Genomic DNA, 15759 nt, shown 5'->3' with positions numbered 1-15759 from the left:
TGGGTGGAGTAGTCAGTATAACTGAAAACCCACCATTGATGAATTCCTTCCTACAACTCAAGTCTAAAGTTCGGAAAAGTCATATCTATGAAAAAGAAAATGGAGAAACAATTATGGTGAATGGAAAGCCTCGATGGCAGTGCAACCGCTGTACAAACCGCTCAACTCCGACTACATTTGCAGTATCCTCGACTAGAAATGCTATCGATCACCTCCAGCGGTACTATCAAATTGACCCCGAAGGTCAACTAATCCCTATTGCACAAAAGCAGCAACAATCTATCAAGGCTGCCTTTGGAAATACAAAACCAAAGATTGAATTTAATGCGGATGTATTCCGCAGTATGCTGATTCACTGGATCACAGCAGCCAGTGTGCCATTCTCAGTCTGCAATCATCCGGAATTTCGTATGCTCTTAGCCTATCTGGGCTCCTGTCAACCAAATCTGAAAGCAATAATACCTGTGATTCCCAAGTCTGGTCATACCCTGTGCCGCTGGTTAGATGACTTCCCTGGAACAATGTTCAGTATAGTAAAGAAGTCACTGCAGAGTACTATTTGTCGAATCCACTTCAGCTTTAATCTTTGGAGTAGTACAAATCAGCGTTCATATATGGCAATTGTTGGTCATTGGGTAGATCAAGACTATAAGTTGCATGCAGTACTATTGGATCTACATCGGTTTATTAGTCACCACAATGGCCAGAATCAGGCATCTTACTTTTGGCAGACAGTTAAGAGATATGGAGTTGAGAGAAAGATTGGCAAGTTTAATCTGGATAATGCACGAAACAACAATACTGCATTACAAGAGATTGCAGGGTCCATGAAGAGGGAAGATATTACTCCTATCGATCCGGTGGAAGATAGACTCCGGTGCTTTGGCCATGTGATTAACCTGGTCATGAAAGGATTTCTATGGGGTAAGGATAGAACATCAATGAATAGTGAAGGAGATGATAGCAATCTTTCTGCAGAGGATGAGCTTGCACAGCTGAAGGAGTGGCGACAAAAGGGTCCAATCAGTAAACTACGAAATATTATAAAGTACATTCGACGCACCCCACAACGTTTAGACCAATTCACAGCTGTTCTTCAATAAACCGATCCAGAGGAAGCAATTGTTTTACCTATCCTGGGAAATCTTACAAGATGGTCTAGTGACTATGAGTCCCTGAAGCGTGCTTTGTGTATCAATACTGCAATTACAAGCTTCATTGCAATGGCAATCAGCGCAAATAGGAATGGTGAAAGAGCAACAAATGAAGGAGCCCTCATTAATGATAATCTATCTGATAATGACTGGATGACCTTGGCTCAAATTATGGAGATATTGGAACCATTTGCAGAATGGAGCAAGAGGTTACAGATTAAATACAGTAATGGCTGCATAGCGAGTATCTTGTCAGTTATGGATGAGCTAATGGAGGTACTGGAAAATGCGAGAAATTCACACCAATACCGGACACGACACATTACCACGATGATTTCAAATGGGTTACGAATTCTGCAGAGATATTATCGCAAGATTGAGGTTTGTCCTGTGTATGTGGTAGCAGTCGCACTAAACCCAGGAATGAAGCTGGAATATTTTGATATCCAGTGGGATGGACGGCAAGATGCAATTAATCGTGTCAAGAATACCTTAAATGATATGTGGACATATACCTATAAAGGGAAATATCTAGCAGCAGCAATAGTGACTACTGGAATATCGCGAGAAGATAAAATTGATTGTCACAATCGGACTTCTTGAAAATCTGGCAATTCTTTTCAAACCAGCTTTCGGCGTAGGCGCCAGCTATTGATGGAGTCAGAAGGCCTGGACAAGCTCGCTCAGTATCTCCTGGAACCTACATCTCAAGATATCGACATGCCTCTGATTGACTATTGGTCTAAGATGACCACTGTACTTGGAATGAGGGATCTATCTCATATGGCTATTGAAATCTTAAGCATTCCGGCCATGTCTGCAGAACCTGAAAGAGTATTTAGTGGGGCAAAAATTACTTTATCTGACAGACGCTGTAGTATGGGGGATGATGCATTGTCTAAACTTGAGTGTACTAAGTCCTGGACAAAGGACCACTTTATTCAAACAATACATCCAGAACTTCAGATGCTAAGGGATCTACTAGATGCATTAGTGGTTGGTGAGAATGATACTTTGGAAGAAAGGGAAACTGAAGAACAATGTACTTAATATTGTGAATTATTATCTTTTTCTGTAGTAGCCTAAAATGTTGAGAATAAAATTAAAATCTCCATAAACAAGTTTGTAAAGCTTGGTTCTTCATATTTCAAGCATTTATTTCAGAACTTGAAGATCCATACATTACATAAAGTATATTGCTTTTTCTCACAGCGTTAGTTATATAATAGTGATAAGGTATACTAACTTCACAACTGGATAGTCTGGATTATGTTATATCATATAAGGGTTTGAGAAAAATAGTTATTATTAGGTCTTTTCTTGAATTAGCCCTGGCCTGGCCCACGGCAAGCACTGCTAGTGGTCATCAACATAACAAGATTTTCACGATTAACAACTCTTTTTTGTTTGTTTTTTTCACGCCCCATCACCAATTCCATGTGGACCAAATATATTCACTTAGCCAGGATGACATCGACTCTAACAAGGGAGATGCAGGCAGTGAAAAAAAAATGCCATTGTTCCTGGCTGCTTGAAATCAGTACGAGAGAGTAGTGAAAATCCTTCTCAGGTGAGATAATGTCAACTGATCAAGTCAGATGAGTCTGGCCGAATACTACTAAGTAAGTTATCCCTATCCTTCCTTCAATCGCTATCTATCTCCTCTTTCCTTCTCTGCTCCTCTATAATAAAAAAGAAAAAAAAACAATATATTAACAAAGTAGAAACAAAAATCCTCTCTAATAGCACCACAGGTGGGTACTGTCTCTTCAGCAAAAAATCCAATCTGATGCTCTTTCCATCCTCCACTACCACAAGCATCTTTTCTCAAATCCTCTACTCACCCAATTCAACCCAGTCTTTCTCAACTAAAACCTCTGTCTCCTCCACCCACCCTATCCCAATTGCTAGTCCCAGGCATTCTTGGTTGTGTTTCACATCCCATTCATCTAGTAAAGCCATGATAACCTCCAAACCCTCCTCCTGGATGTCCTCCCTGAGCACAGTGGTCTACTCGTCCAAGTTCTCCACTGACAAGATTGTCTGTGGGAGAGTAGTATGTGCAGTACCTCAACAGAATGCTGGTACAGGCAAGAAGCATACCTGGTATAAATTTTAGCCTCGAGAGTGGAGTTTGCAGAGTGGAGGATTTGGCAAGGTTGCTGATAATGATAGTATGGAGTAGGAGGAGAATAAGCAGAATGAGCGGGTTTTTCAAAGTTTTTAAGAAGGGGTAAAGGAGTGCGGCTGTTATAATATTTTCTGAACATTCTGTTAAACCAGGTTGAAGAGTGACGGATATTTGGCTGTACCTAGTATTTTGTAAAGAGGCCATTTGCCTCAATCACTGCCTGACATCTTGTGGGCATACTCTCTATAAGCTCCCTAAACTATTGCTATCCAATGGTGTCCCATATACTCTTAACTCCTACCTGTAGTCGATTATAGGTTATATTTTCCAGAAAATTATCTTGCAGATAATTTTTCATAATATTCCAGACATTCGTGATAGAATTTAAGTCTGGTAAAAAGGTGGGCCAGTGAATAACATGAATCCTCCTTTCTTGAAGCTCAATTGATATATCACTAGCAGTATGCCCTGGTACCCCATCTTGCATAAGTTGTAAATAAATTCCATCTCAGCCACAAAGTTCCATATAATCCTGGATGATAGGAACTGTATAAGTACAGTAACTCTCTGAATTAATTGACCCCCAGTCTTTCTCCCAAAATATGCCAGCCCTTGTATATCCCAATAAAAATACCTCTAAAACATCCACCCTTGCTTTCTCAGGGCTTCTCTACTATGCAAGTAGGATCCCACTCTTCCCCTGCTCTTCTTGTAACCCATGATCTAGTATGTTTCCCACCAGTGACCCATGTCTCATCAGTCCATAGGATTGAGTTCCACTGAGCTTGGATTCAGTTTAAATACTCCCCAGCCCATCGTAGTCTTATAACTCAGTCGCACTCTGAGATTGGGAGCTTTCTCATAGCAAGATGATGGTGGAATCCTTCCTTGATCAGAGCTGCTCAGATAGCTTTTTTTCCAACTCCCAAATCCAGCTGTTCTGCTAGTAGCTGAAATGAGAGACGTCAGTTGCAGGCAGACATACAAATATACGCAATCAGATCATTCCAATTTGGACCTGAGTAAGAATAGGTGGATGGTCAGATCGCTTGGTTGGGGTTGCGAGAGCATTACACACATACTGAATTTGGCGTTTGGAAAATCCAGTCTTTTCAACAATTTGACAGTACTTCCATCCTATAAAGCATAATAGCTGACAGTCATGTTGCTGGTCTCGAGTCAAGTGCGAAGTTGCAGGGCAAATCTGTTCTCCTGCCATGCTGGTTAATCGTGAAGTGTTGGTATGTACTCACAGTATTCATTTCTAAAAAAAATTCACTCAGCCTTAACTGCCTCCAAGCCACTATACCCCTGCTAGTGAAACAACCCCCTGCTAGCAAAAAGTACAAAACTTAAGCCCTGTACCTTTGTAGTTAAGAAACCATGTTGGTGATAACGGAGGAGGTGTGAGCAGCAGTCGTCTTCTAAACACGCCGTCCAAGATAGACCATTCCTATCTTGGTAGACTCTTGACACCGGGTAAAAGATTCTGGGTCAAAGCCATCCCCACTGATTGTGGATTTCAGAAAATTGCCTACTCAAGGGCGGGGGCTCGGGGGGGCCGGGTGGCTTCGGGAACACCCTGGAAGAAATTGTAGAATCATTCCCCATCTCTCTACTAGTACTTCTGTCGCCGAAAATGCCTCTTTCATTTGGTTGCGTTCTTCACAGCCTCTACTAGGTGTCGAACTTCTTGTATCCTTGGAGAAGAAGATTGCTTACCTGAAATTTAGCGTGCGCCACACAGCTATTCAAGAATTTCTATATTCCCGACCTCTTATTTTAGCTCTTACACATCGGTATGCAGCTGGTATTTAACGTCCCTTGTTGGGGCGGTCGCTCTAAGGTTTCATTTAGGTTAATTGACCAATGATACGCCCTAACCTTCCATCCACATTCTGGTATCACGTCAAGGTGAATCTTTGCTGTTTCCGAGCTCCAAAAAGCGAAAGGGCATCACAAAATCCTCAGAACGGAAACATAATGGAAAAAACCCTAGCTTGGTGAGGTCAAGGGTGACAGAAATTTAATAACATGAGCCAAGTTGAAGATTATCTGTGCGGGGTAATGAAAATATGCGATGTGTATAGTACAGCACCCCACCTCTAGCATGAATTTCTTCGGGCAGATTCTCCTACTAACAGCACTTCCATCTACACGCCCCTTCAGCCCAAGAACGCGGCAGAACCTAGAAACACTATTCCCCCTCATCAGAGCGATCGCTGTTCGAAGCCAAGTCGTTTTGTTCCTCACCGGCAAGCTCATAAAGGATAGCTGAGCGACCAGTTATGGTGATTGGGTTCAAGCGGGCTTCAGAGACATGCCCCCCTCCACCTCTAAACCCAGTGATCCTGCCGCGGCATCCGGAGATCCCTAATAGAGCGAATTGGCAGATTTGCATGTGTTACCTGAGACGGGTATAAAAGACTAAAGTCAGGAAACAACAAAGCATGTCAATGCGGTATCAATTCGAATCCATACGTCAATTGGGCAGACCCCTCATTAGGGCTAATCCGGGCTCTGCGAAGTGAGGTTGTACTGCAGTAGATCTTCTACACTTGTTATCATTTCCCCCCGCTTATTGCGCATGATATCCTTTTTGTGTTACACAAACACTCCCCTACCCCCTCCCCCGCCAACGACTCCACACGACCTCACATGTAAAGTACGTCGAGATCTGATATAGTCGGGATAGGACCCCAATCCCGCAATTAAAGTTGATTAACCCACTGTGCTTTATCTCTGTAGCAAGTTTCGCGGCTGCCTGAGTTCTCCTACATATCATTGTTGCCGCCTTGTATCATTTCATAAGACCCGCCTATCACTCGGCATCAACGAACGGCTCGAAGTTGATATCCCTCACCCAAGTGCACCATAACCCCCTCCCCCTCCCCGCATGATGCCTTAGTAGTAGAAACACAATCACTAACTTCCCATGTATCTTCATCCATTTTGGAGCATAGTCCTTCAAAGCTGAATCGATCGACGGCGCTTCAAGAGATTTAACTTGGAAATGTACTGTGCACTCCCGAGGCCGCTGCACCACTGTCCGATTCGAGCATACCGTAATCGTGAGGCGCGAGGGAGATAATTCTAATACTGGTAATACATTGTACGTATGTAGAACAGCTTCTGCATGGAAAAAATATCCACATATCATAGTTAAGTTGACGGGATACGCTGAAAGAGCCCACCCCCTCTTCGAGATATCAAATGTGCCCCCCCCCTCTTCCTCCCTCAGGGAGACAGTAGCCCGGACCCCCGGAACAGATCGAGGAGGCCGACCCCGCTTGCCGACTAAAAGTAGGACGAGAATTGCTAAGGCAAGGCAGTGGCAGGCAATAATTGCACTCCTCGCCAGAATACGGTACTACACACATCTCCAAACATCCCTCTTTATTACAGTACATCCCCTCATTTCACTTTTTCCCATTCCCTTTAGGTCAAAAAGGCACTTCGCCCCTCCCAGTGACATATTGTACTGTAGTTGTAAGTGGGCTTTCACCAAACCCAACTCGATGAGGCTGAAAAAGTGACAAAGAGGAAGGTCGCGCACAACTTGTTACACCAAGTCATTTTTTCTTCGTTGTCACCTTTCCCAAGGTGCGCTAGGTTGTCACTTTTCTCCTCTTCTCCCTGAACCTAACTTTTTTTCATCAAGGACTACGAGTACTTCTAGCCTGCCTGCCTGCTTGGAATTAGGCGAGTCAAAAGGAAAAGACAAAGGGGCACGAGCGAGGTGGAAATTTTTGGGAGATATCGTAGGTCGATGAGGTTGTTTGCGGCTCAAGTCTAGCCAATGAATGGTGTGGGGGGGGGGGAGTAGTATGCAAAGCCGTTAGCGAACCCTGCTCGTGCTCGCCCGCCCGCTTCTGTTGCTACTGGCACCGCTGCAGGCGACAGGATTGGAGAGTTGGTCGATTGGAGGCGTCGACTAGTGCCGCGAGCTACTGTACGAGTACTAGCTGTGATGCTCACGTTACCGCAATTCTCAAAGGCAACCACGAGATCTTTCCCTCGTATCGACGGCTTCGTGGGTATTGGCCCTCGGGCTTTGCAGCTCCTCGCCACTTATGTAAGGAGAATACTGTAGGAGTAGGAGGAGGTGGAGGAGGTGGAGGAGGAGCAGGGGGCTCTTTTCATCAAACTGCAAGAGAGCTGTCGGGCATGACGCCGAAGGAATAGGACGAAACTCTGTTTCGTTGTGTAATGTAAAAACGTGTTTCACGGTTGCGCATGCTACATTCACAAACTTCTCCCAAACAGGCGATTGTCATCACAGGGTCTGATTACCTCCCCTCCCCTCGTGCCCTACGATTTTACTATTACGAGAAGCATCATAAGGGATTAGAATCACCAGGGTCTCAGCGCCAACACTACTTCTTGCCCATTCCAGGAGTAATTATCCAGAAAGATTTGTGTTTCCTGGACCTAGACCGCGCCAAGATTTCCGGGAGCTTTTGGAGTGGGAGCAAAAGGGATAAGGCTGAGCACGCATCTCGGTTGGGACTCTACGCAGATAGATGGTGGATGTAGCTACAGTATCTTATCGAACTTGGGAGAACCCTTTTCCTCCTTCCTTTCTGTACTGTACACTAACAGGTATCGGGATTGCGGTGCTACAAGTACCATCAATATGAGGCTCTACCATGCGGAGTCCCCCGCCGCAATCACAGGCGCTCATCCTCAACCTAAGACGAACAAGTCGGCGATATCAAATAGGAAGCTGTGCACAGAAGGTGGTACCATAATAGCTCTATTCTTGAGCTGGATACAAGCGATCGTAGGGTGCCGAACTCCGCATACCCACGTTCCCAGTACCGGTGTGTGCTTTCACTCGAGTACCGGTATATTGATAGTACTAATATCACTCCTCTCTACTGCGTCAACTGGCCAATTGAGATTTTACCTCAAGCCTTGCATATGATACTTATCTCAAGCTCCCCCCCTTGTGGCGCTCCTATTTCACAAACATATATGCAAGTCGGAAAGCCCCATCGTAACGGAACGAGAAAGAGCCCCCCTCCCTCCTCTGTCAAGGATCACCGGTATGATATTAGGAAAGAGAAAGGCACAGACAAAACACGTCAAGAGTTCCACCCCCACCCCTAAGTTAACATATACCACAATGCGGCCCCTTGGCTACAGTAGATGAGATCACCAGCACAGAACGAACAAAACAGAAACGAGGCAAATAAAAATAAAAATCAGTCGCTTAAGGCGCGTCCTCTCCCCCCCCCCTCCCTCTCTCTACTTAGTGAGACAGGATTAAGAACGACTTCCATGAACGTATCGGTGCGGTAATTGTTCAAACATGAGGCTCAACAAACAAACAAAACGGAGCAAGAAAATGCCAGTTCGAAAAGGTTGACAATTGTCATCCCGGTGCATGCAGGGTATAATAGCTTTACATCTTCCTTTTCCTTTTTTTTACTTATTCCTCACTCCACCCAATTACGAGCACTCGAGTACACACTTTGCACCTTCCAGGCGTGCACCCCTGCACACACAAAAAAAATTGATTATTCCAACTAGCTGCTCGAGTAATAGCGCTTTACAGCTGACCCGGGATCAAGGGTGATCTCCAAGGAAGTGCTGAGGAAAAGGTGATTCGAGCCAGAGTATCCAGAGATTAGAAGTAAATCCAGAAATGGAATCCTTGTCTCGTCCTCAGCAATATGTATGCAACCCGAAGAAGTAAATAGAAGTGGATGCGGCTCTCTATCATATGTCCTGTTTACCCCCCCCCCTTTGTTATTTTTTGGGGGGGCTTTTTGGTTTTCTTCTTTTCTTCTGGGTAAGTCCGGATCCAACCTATTTCTTTTGATCGAGGCTAGCTACGGCGCTCTACTTGTATCGCTTCTAGTCTAGCGGCAGTGCGGACTTGGGCGACTCGTGCTACGGCTACCCGTGCAGAAGGGAGAGGGTAAGCCGGAGACGGAAGGTCTAATGGACGGTATTCGTACTGTACCCGCGGTACTATGGTCAAGGTAGCAGTGACTTCTTAACCGGGGGGGGGGTTTATGTTATGGTAGGATTTTTTCAACCACCATTTCGGTTGGTGGGGGAAGTAAGCAGTTGTCAGTAATGTCTTACCTTGTTTGGCCTTATAGGGCTTAAGCTACTGTAGAGCACGGAAGTTATATAATATCATAGTAGGCAGCTTTATACACAAGGTTCCTGATGTTATTATACTATTGCCGCTACTTGCATGATATGCTTAATGAAGAAAAACTTGGCTCTGGAGAATGGGGTAGGGGATCGAGCAAGAGATTTGGTGAAGTTTTAGCGCATGAAAGACATCATGAACGAATAAAATTGCGGATACTGGCCCTGCACTCAAGTGTGGGGCACCGGGATGCGATAAGGTGCGGTCAATGATAGTTTAACTTCTAGCTGTGATCGGAGCTTTGCGAGAACGGAGCTACAAACCCAATCACTGCTGAAAGCTCTACCTACCCCTTCCTTTAAAAAAGTCGAGAGCATTATATATAGATATCAACCGTATCTCTAGATACCGAGGTCTAAATAAATAAGCAAGTAGACAGAACTGAGGTATCACAGCCAACCAGATCCCCACGGCAAGACCCATCCATGACAAGGGGGAAGTTTTCCCGTGGGAAGTTAGGAGTAACCCCCGCATGAAGCCTGGCTTGTCCCACCGCCTTGTTCATGGATCAATTCACTGAACCAACAATCTAGCCTGTCGATTTTCCTTCCTGGTTGCGGGTATGTACAGTACGTACTAGTACAAATAGCAGTCTGCCACACACAAGCTGGCGGTAAAACATGTGGGTGTTCCTGTGGGGTCCCATACCGGGGTAGGGGGGGGGGGAAGCAGAAATCGGCGATTCGCCGAGGGAAGTTGCTCATCACAGAGTCACTCGGAAGCTGTTCACCGGTATCGTTGAGGAGGGGGAAAAGTTAGGGGTAATTGATTGTACGGTAGTTTGGATGAAATAAGGTTGGACCTGATATTGAGCTTATTACGCTTATTACAAAGATCCTCATCACAGAGTACCGTAGTGTAGATATAGTATAGGTATTTCCCTGTTTTAGAGATATAATACCGATTAATTGATATATTTGATTGGCGGCTTTTTAACTTTTTGTTTTTGCTTCGTCGCTTTGCCTTTTTCCAATTGCCTTCGCAAGTGCGATTACCGGTAGTTACGATACTTTAACAGACCCTGGTGACAGGTGACACCAGAATCTGATGATAATATGAACTGAGCTACACGAGCATCAACTCCCGGGTGTACTGTACACTGCAGTGGTCAAAGCACAAGTACCGTATCATAGGGCTTCCAATCTATCCACGCCTCCATCATCGCAACCTCTACCTACCGTCGCGATCGGTCAACCCACTTACCTACGCTTTGTGTCCGGGGGAGTTTTAGGCTCAATAGAGACAATAAAAAGAAAATCGTCGCAGAAAGAAGGCAAGTTTCAAACCCCGCTTTCTCCTTCCTTCCCTTATCCACCTCTTCCACCCCCCACCAATTCCTCACCACTCGTTTTTTCTTAACCTTAGTATGGCTTGCTAAGGGAGAGAGAGTCGAGAGGTTAAGGTTGGTGAGATCCAACCACCGTCGCAAGAATGTGCTGTGCAATATTTGAGGCGTGCAAGCGGCAATTAAGTTACGGCTCTGGCCGCAACGACATCTATCCTGCTAAAGCCTGTTTTTCTTTTCGGTTGATTTTGCCCGTGTACTAGGTGGGGTCTCGTTCTGATACTTTTTCGGGCGGGGAAGAGGGAGGGCAGCGGTGAAGAAATGATTGCTATCGCCTACTGCAGGGTGATAGTACTTGTATGGTATGATGCCGGTATAGTACTGGTACTCTAGGAGGGCACGCTCGGTTGTTGAAATGATCGAATTGATTGTGTGCTATGGGTGAAAAGGTTTGTTCGAGGCATGAAGAGATTCTCCATGTAGCTTGTGATGGGGAGTATTTGGAAAAGAAATTAACGTAACCGCTGCATTAGCAACTATTCCTTGTGGAAAAAGAGCCTACAAAGGGACCATTAACTTACTGTAAACTGGCCAAAGGTTCGCTCTCCCCTTCTATCTACCATATCCTGCTTAGCCTTCCTGTGCTGCCCTACACTGCGCATCTAGGTGACCATGAGATTCTGGCTCCGGTTGCACAATAAACACCAGCTTTTAGCCCCTTTGTGAACCACTATTATAGACATTTGATGAAAGCACAACAGTGAGCGAGAGCGAGAAACCAGAGCTTAGGAACATCACCCCTACACCCCCTTTGTCATAAAGCGCCTATAGCACCCATCCGGCTGTAAATAAGGGTAAGCTTTCGACCGCTAGATCCCCCGATTAAGGGAGGAGGCCCGCGTTCCCCGGGGGGTGGGGAGCGAGAGAAGTGGTCCTGATCTAGAAGGAGGAGGAACTTTCGTACAGCGATGCGCACACACTCCCTGTAATGAGGCATACAGACCTTTTTGTCTTTGTCTTTCCACTCCAATCCTCCTCTATTCATGAACGACGTCGCCATTGCCCTGTTAGGTAAGCGATGGCATCCGATCTCAATGCGTAGAAATTGATAAAGAATAATTGGCTCAATAAGCCTGCGCCTGTGAAGCGATCAATCCCTGCATAGCGCTTTTGGAAATGCGGAGGAGAAATGGGGGGGGGGACGAAATTGAGGCTCTAATTCAACGACATCTCGTTAGACCTTCTTTGTTTGCATACCGCCCCCCCCTCTATCTACCCAGGGAGGATCTGCGGGTATATTTGGGAAAGTATATTGAGCTGCGGTACAAGTATTACCGGTACTGCACTCGGGTATGGGGGTTAGTGATGGGACGGACAGGGGTAAAAATGATTGCCTGAAAGGAGGTCTCGATGGCCTGAACCCCTGTGCATCCAGTCGCTAACCTCCGTGGCCGAGTAAGTTCTGATAGTGGCTGTTTGTGGGGAAACACGGTATTTTTTCTGGGGCCTTGGCGTGTGGGGGGGGGGGGTGAGAGGGAGAACCAAGATGCAGAAAAAGCTACTGGAGGAGTACTGTACTCGAGTACTGTACAAGTATTAATGGGTATAATACAGTCAAGGATTTACCTCCTCTCTCCCTTGTTTCAATTTTTTGCCCTCTCCCTCTCTACCGGTACTCGCGCATCTTTATCCCGAAAGCCCCCCCCCACCGATATTATGCCGGATTCCTCATCAAAAATCCAGCAAAATATCAGCTGGGGAAGCCTTCTTGACAAAGACGTGCGAGTACTAGTACAGTACCGATAGCTTAGGCATCGTCCCTATTCGAAACTGTCTTCATTCCCCGATCTTTCTTGGCTCCCGTCCAGGCAGCCCAGGCACGCACTGTCCAGCAGATACTGTGGATAGGGTGATTGGGCTTGCCGTCTTCTATTCGAGGAAGAATCAGGCAAACACTCGCGGCTGTCCCACACGGGAGTGACGAATTCCAGGGGGCTCTGTTGAGAGCAACAGGACAGCAACCCCCGGGTTCCGGGGAGTCCAGCTTACCCCGCCGGTTGGTGTCTCATGGCGGATACAGTACGGTATGGGTGCCTGGAGTAAAGGGGGATTTGGTGATACTTGGGGTTGGGCACGCCACGATGACAGCGGTCGATCACCAGCACACATCGTGTTAAACGTTGCCCTGATCGTGGCAAGCACTGGCAGATCCCGATGCCGCATCTGGATGCGATAAAGGGTAATATCGGGCGGATCAAGGGGAGGTGCGCGCTGGGAGCGAACGATAACGGGCAGACTCAGCTCCAATCTGAGACGATATATAGCTTGTTTTTCCGAAATGATCTATTTATGTCTGCTAACGTTCAAGATGATGACGAAGATCCCTCCCGTCGCGTAGAAATTGGGCAAAGGTTGGAGGAGAGTTCGTTCGTCCCCGAGAAAATGTATTGAGAGAGTAATTCGCCACAGAAAATTTACCTTCGCACGAGCTTATAGAAAAAGGAAACACAAAAGCGTCCCTTCATTCCGTCATTCTACCGGTGCATTTTCAGCTGTGGTATGCTTAGCATACAGTACTTACCCCTGATGGTTGCGTCCATGCCAACACTCGTATCGTATGTAGTACCGTTAAGGCTTAGCGGAAATACTTGTACAGTACTGTACTCGTACGGTAGAAAGCGCAGCAACTCACCTGAAAATAGAGACCTTATTGAGATGGGATCTCTTGCCACAAAGAGTCTCAGCATATACCATACCATGCTGCGTTTTGATGCTTTGTTTCTCTCCTCTTTAAGAGCGATACATGGTTCGGCCATTAGAACGTAAATAGATATACGATAGGAGAGAAGGGATGGGGTTCGGTTAAACCCGCATAGCCGGATGGCCACTATGACGGGAAATTGCCAGTAGGGAGGAAGAAACAAAGTGATGAAAAGGGCAACTTTACTCTGCCAGTGTACCGGTATACTTACGGGACTTAACCACAGGTCAATATTATGGTGTTCTGCCCACTATTTAATATCTACTGAGAGTATGGCGTTCAACGTATTATATAATGAGATGACCATAGTCAAGCGCATATAGTACCGGTAGGTGGGCTGGCGGCCGTGGTGCCTGTAGTAGACCCGGGTCGCATCATACCGGTATCCAGACTACAAAACGAGCGAAGGAGGGAGAAGAAAAGGGAGAAGAAGAAAAACAGGGAAACAAGGAAAGGCTGTGTGACCAAGCACAGGGATGGGGCAGGCTCTCTTAACCCTGCTTCCAAAATTGCAGATCTGGCTTGTCAGCCCGGGTATGTTCGAAATACCGGTACGAGTATGAGACTCGAGGACCCGTATGTATGTGCGACAACCAGTATTGTACGAGTAGATTTTTTAAAGGTTATGAAGGGACTCGCTGGGCAAAAGGGTTGAGGATCCTCTATTTTTATTCTTATTTTTTATGTTTCCCCCCTCTCCTCTAGAGCCCCGTTTAATTGTGATAGTACCTGGGGGGCCACTAAATTCAAGAATTCACAGTACACCCGATCCCCCAGAGCAAGACTTTCAGTGCGGCCCCCGGTAAACGCCCTTGCGCAATCAAGCTCTAGGAAACTCGGGGAGCGTTGGGCACCCTTTCGCAAACTTTAGGAAACTTACAATAGAGCGCCTCCTGCCTCCCTGTGGAAACGGCGCCACCCTGGAGCAATGCAAAGAAGCCGGGCACCATGCAGCGAGAGGCACTTGTAGGGAATGAAATGTTGCCATCGATCCAGGAATACCCATCAGCTAGGAGTCGCGAGACAGCTCAGACAAAACAACGTTGGTCAGGACAAGACAATGCGTTAAATCATTGGTCGATGTTTGGAGCTGGTCTCGGATGGATGATGTACCGTATGATACTTACAGTACTGGTCCGCGTAACGAGGGTGGTTTCGAACCTCAGTTGCCTTCGACCTCAGCTCGGTGAGACCGCGCGGGAGAGGAGTGATGGTGCTGGGGGGCGGGGAGACTTTCCTGGTAAATTGCCGGGTTGTTGTTGGTATTGTGGTGGCTGGTGGCTCCTGGTTACGACTGCGGGGTCCTTTCGAGCGGTGCGTAATAAGCACCTCTTGGTCCACCAATTCCTCTTCTCTACTCTAGTAAACTTCTCGGCTCGGACTGGATCCATGAGGGTGGGTGGGTGGGTGGGTATGGGTGTGAGCGTGTTGTGTGTGTCCATCTCGAGAATCGCGTGCAATGTACTGTACCGGTACTCGAGTACAGTACCTTGCACTCATGGGGGAGGGATCGAATGCCATCTGCATTGTATGATAATATGCGAAGCTACCGTAGCACTTCATAGCGGGCAAAAAAGTTGCGGCTCTGGAGCTCCCCCCCACCTGATGCCTTTTGACCTCCAGGGATTTTAGTGATAAAGAGAGCCCTCCCCCGCCGGGAATATCTCGATTCCACTCCAATTCCTCAGCATTGAGGCCGTCTCGCTTGTCCCTCCAGGCATCGTCATACACACTACCTTCCACTCACCACTCACCAGTCTTCCACCCGCTGTTCTCTTTACTCGAGTAAACCCAGTAGGTCAAACTTTGACCCGATCTGGAGAATCTCTGGAATTGTTACGCTTCTAAAACTCCTGTGTTTTGAGATACGTCGGGGGGGGGTGATACGAACAATTTGTTTGACTTTTTGCTATTTGAACGGCAACTACTGGAGCCGAAATGGAAAACCTCAGTGCGACATCGCGCGTCTTGGGATCCGCTGCTCCCGCTATTGGGGGCAGTATGTTTGATATCACCTCCATCCCAGGTTTTGATGTGGTACAGAAGCTTTTCCTCAAGCTGGGGATGGATACGAGTTTGTTAGGCGAGTTTATCTTTCATTTTATTCAGAGGTTTTTGTCAATTTTTTTCACATTGCGTTCCCTCGATATCCTTGCGCTACCGTATTACTGTGGGCGGTTTTTCGTGCTGCCCTTCTTCCCCGGGGTTCCCACTGTGAGTCGCCGTGCGGAGTTCACCGCTACTTGGGTTGAAGTGAAG

The 15759-nt window shown here is 46.5% G+C and overlaps 1 protein-coding gene; it reads left to right on the top strand.

Annotated features, from left to right (window-relative positions):
* The first annotated feature begins 14917 nt into the window (after positions 1-14917).
* The window catches only part of GSTUM_00009605001 (uncharacterized protein), a 4125-nt gene continuing 3283 nt past the window's right edge, over positions 14918-15759 (top strand). The window contains exons 1-2 of the mRNA XM_002840808.2: positions 14918-15294; positions 15366-15587. Coding sequence (XP_002840854.1) covers positions 15439-15587 — 149 coding nt within the window. The 5' untranslated portion in view covers positions 14918-15294; positions 15366-15438.

The sequence above is a fragment of the Tuber melanosporum genome (genome assembly GCF_000151645.1).
Source record: "Tuber melanosporum whole genome shotgun sequence assembly, scaffold_6, strain Mel28".
In the NCBI taxonomy this organism is placed as follows: Eukaryota; Fungi; Ascomycota; class Pezizomycetes; order Pezizales; family Tuberaceae; genus Tuber; species Tuber melanosporum.
Note: the sequence above shows the minus strand (reverse complement) of the source record. Positions and strands in the feature narration are given on the sequence as shown.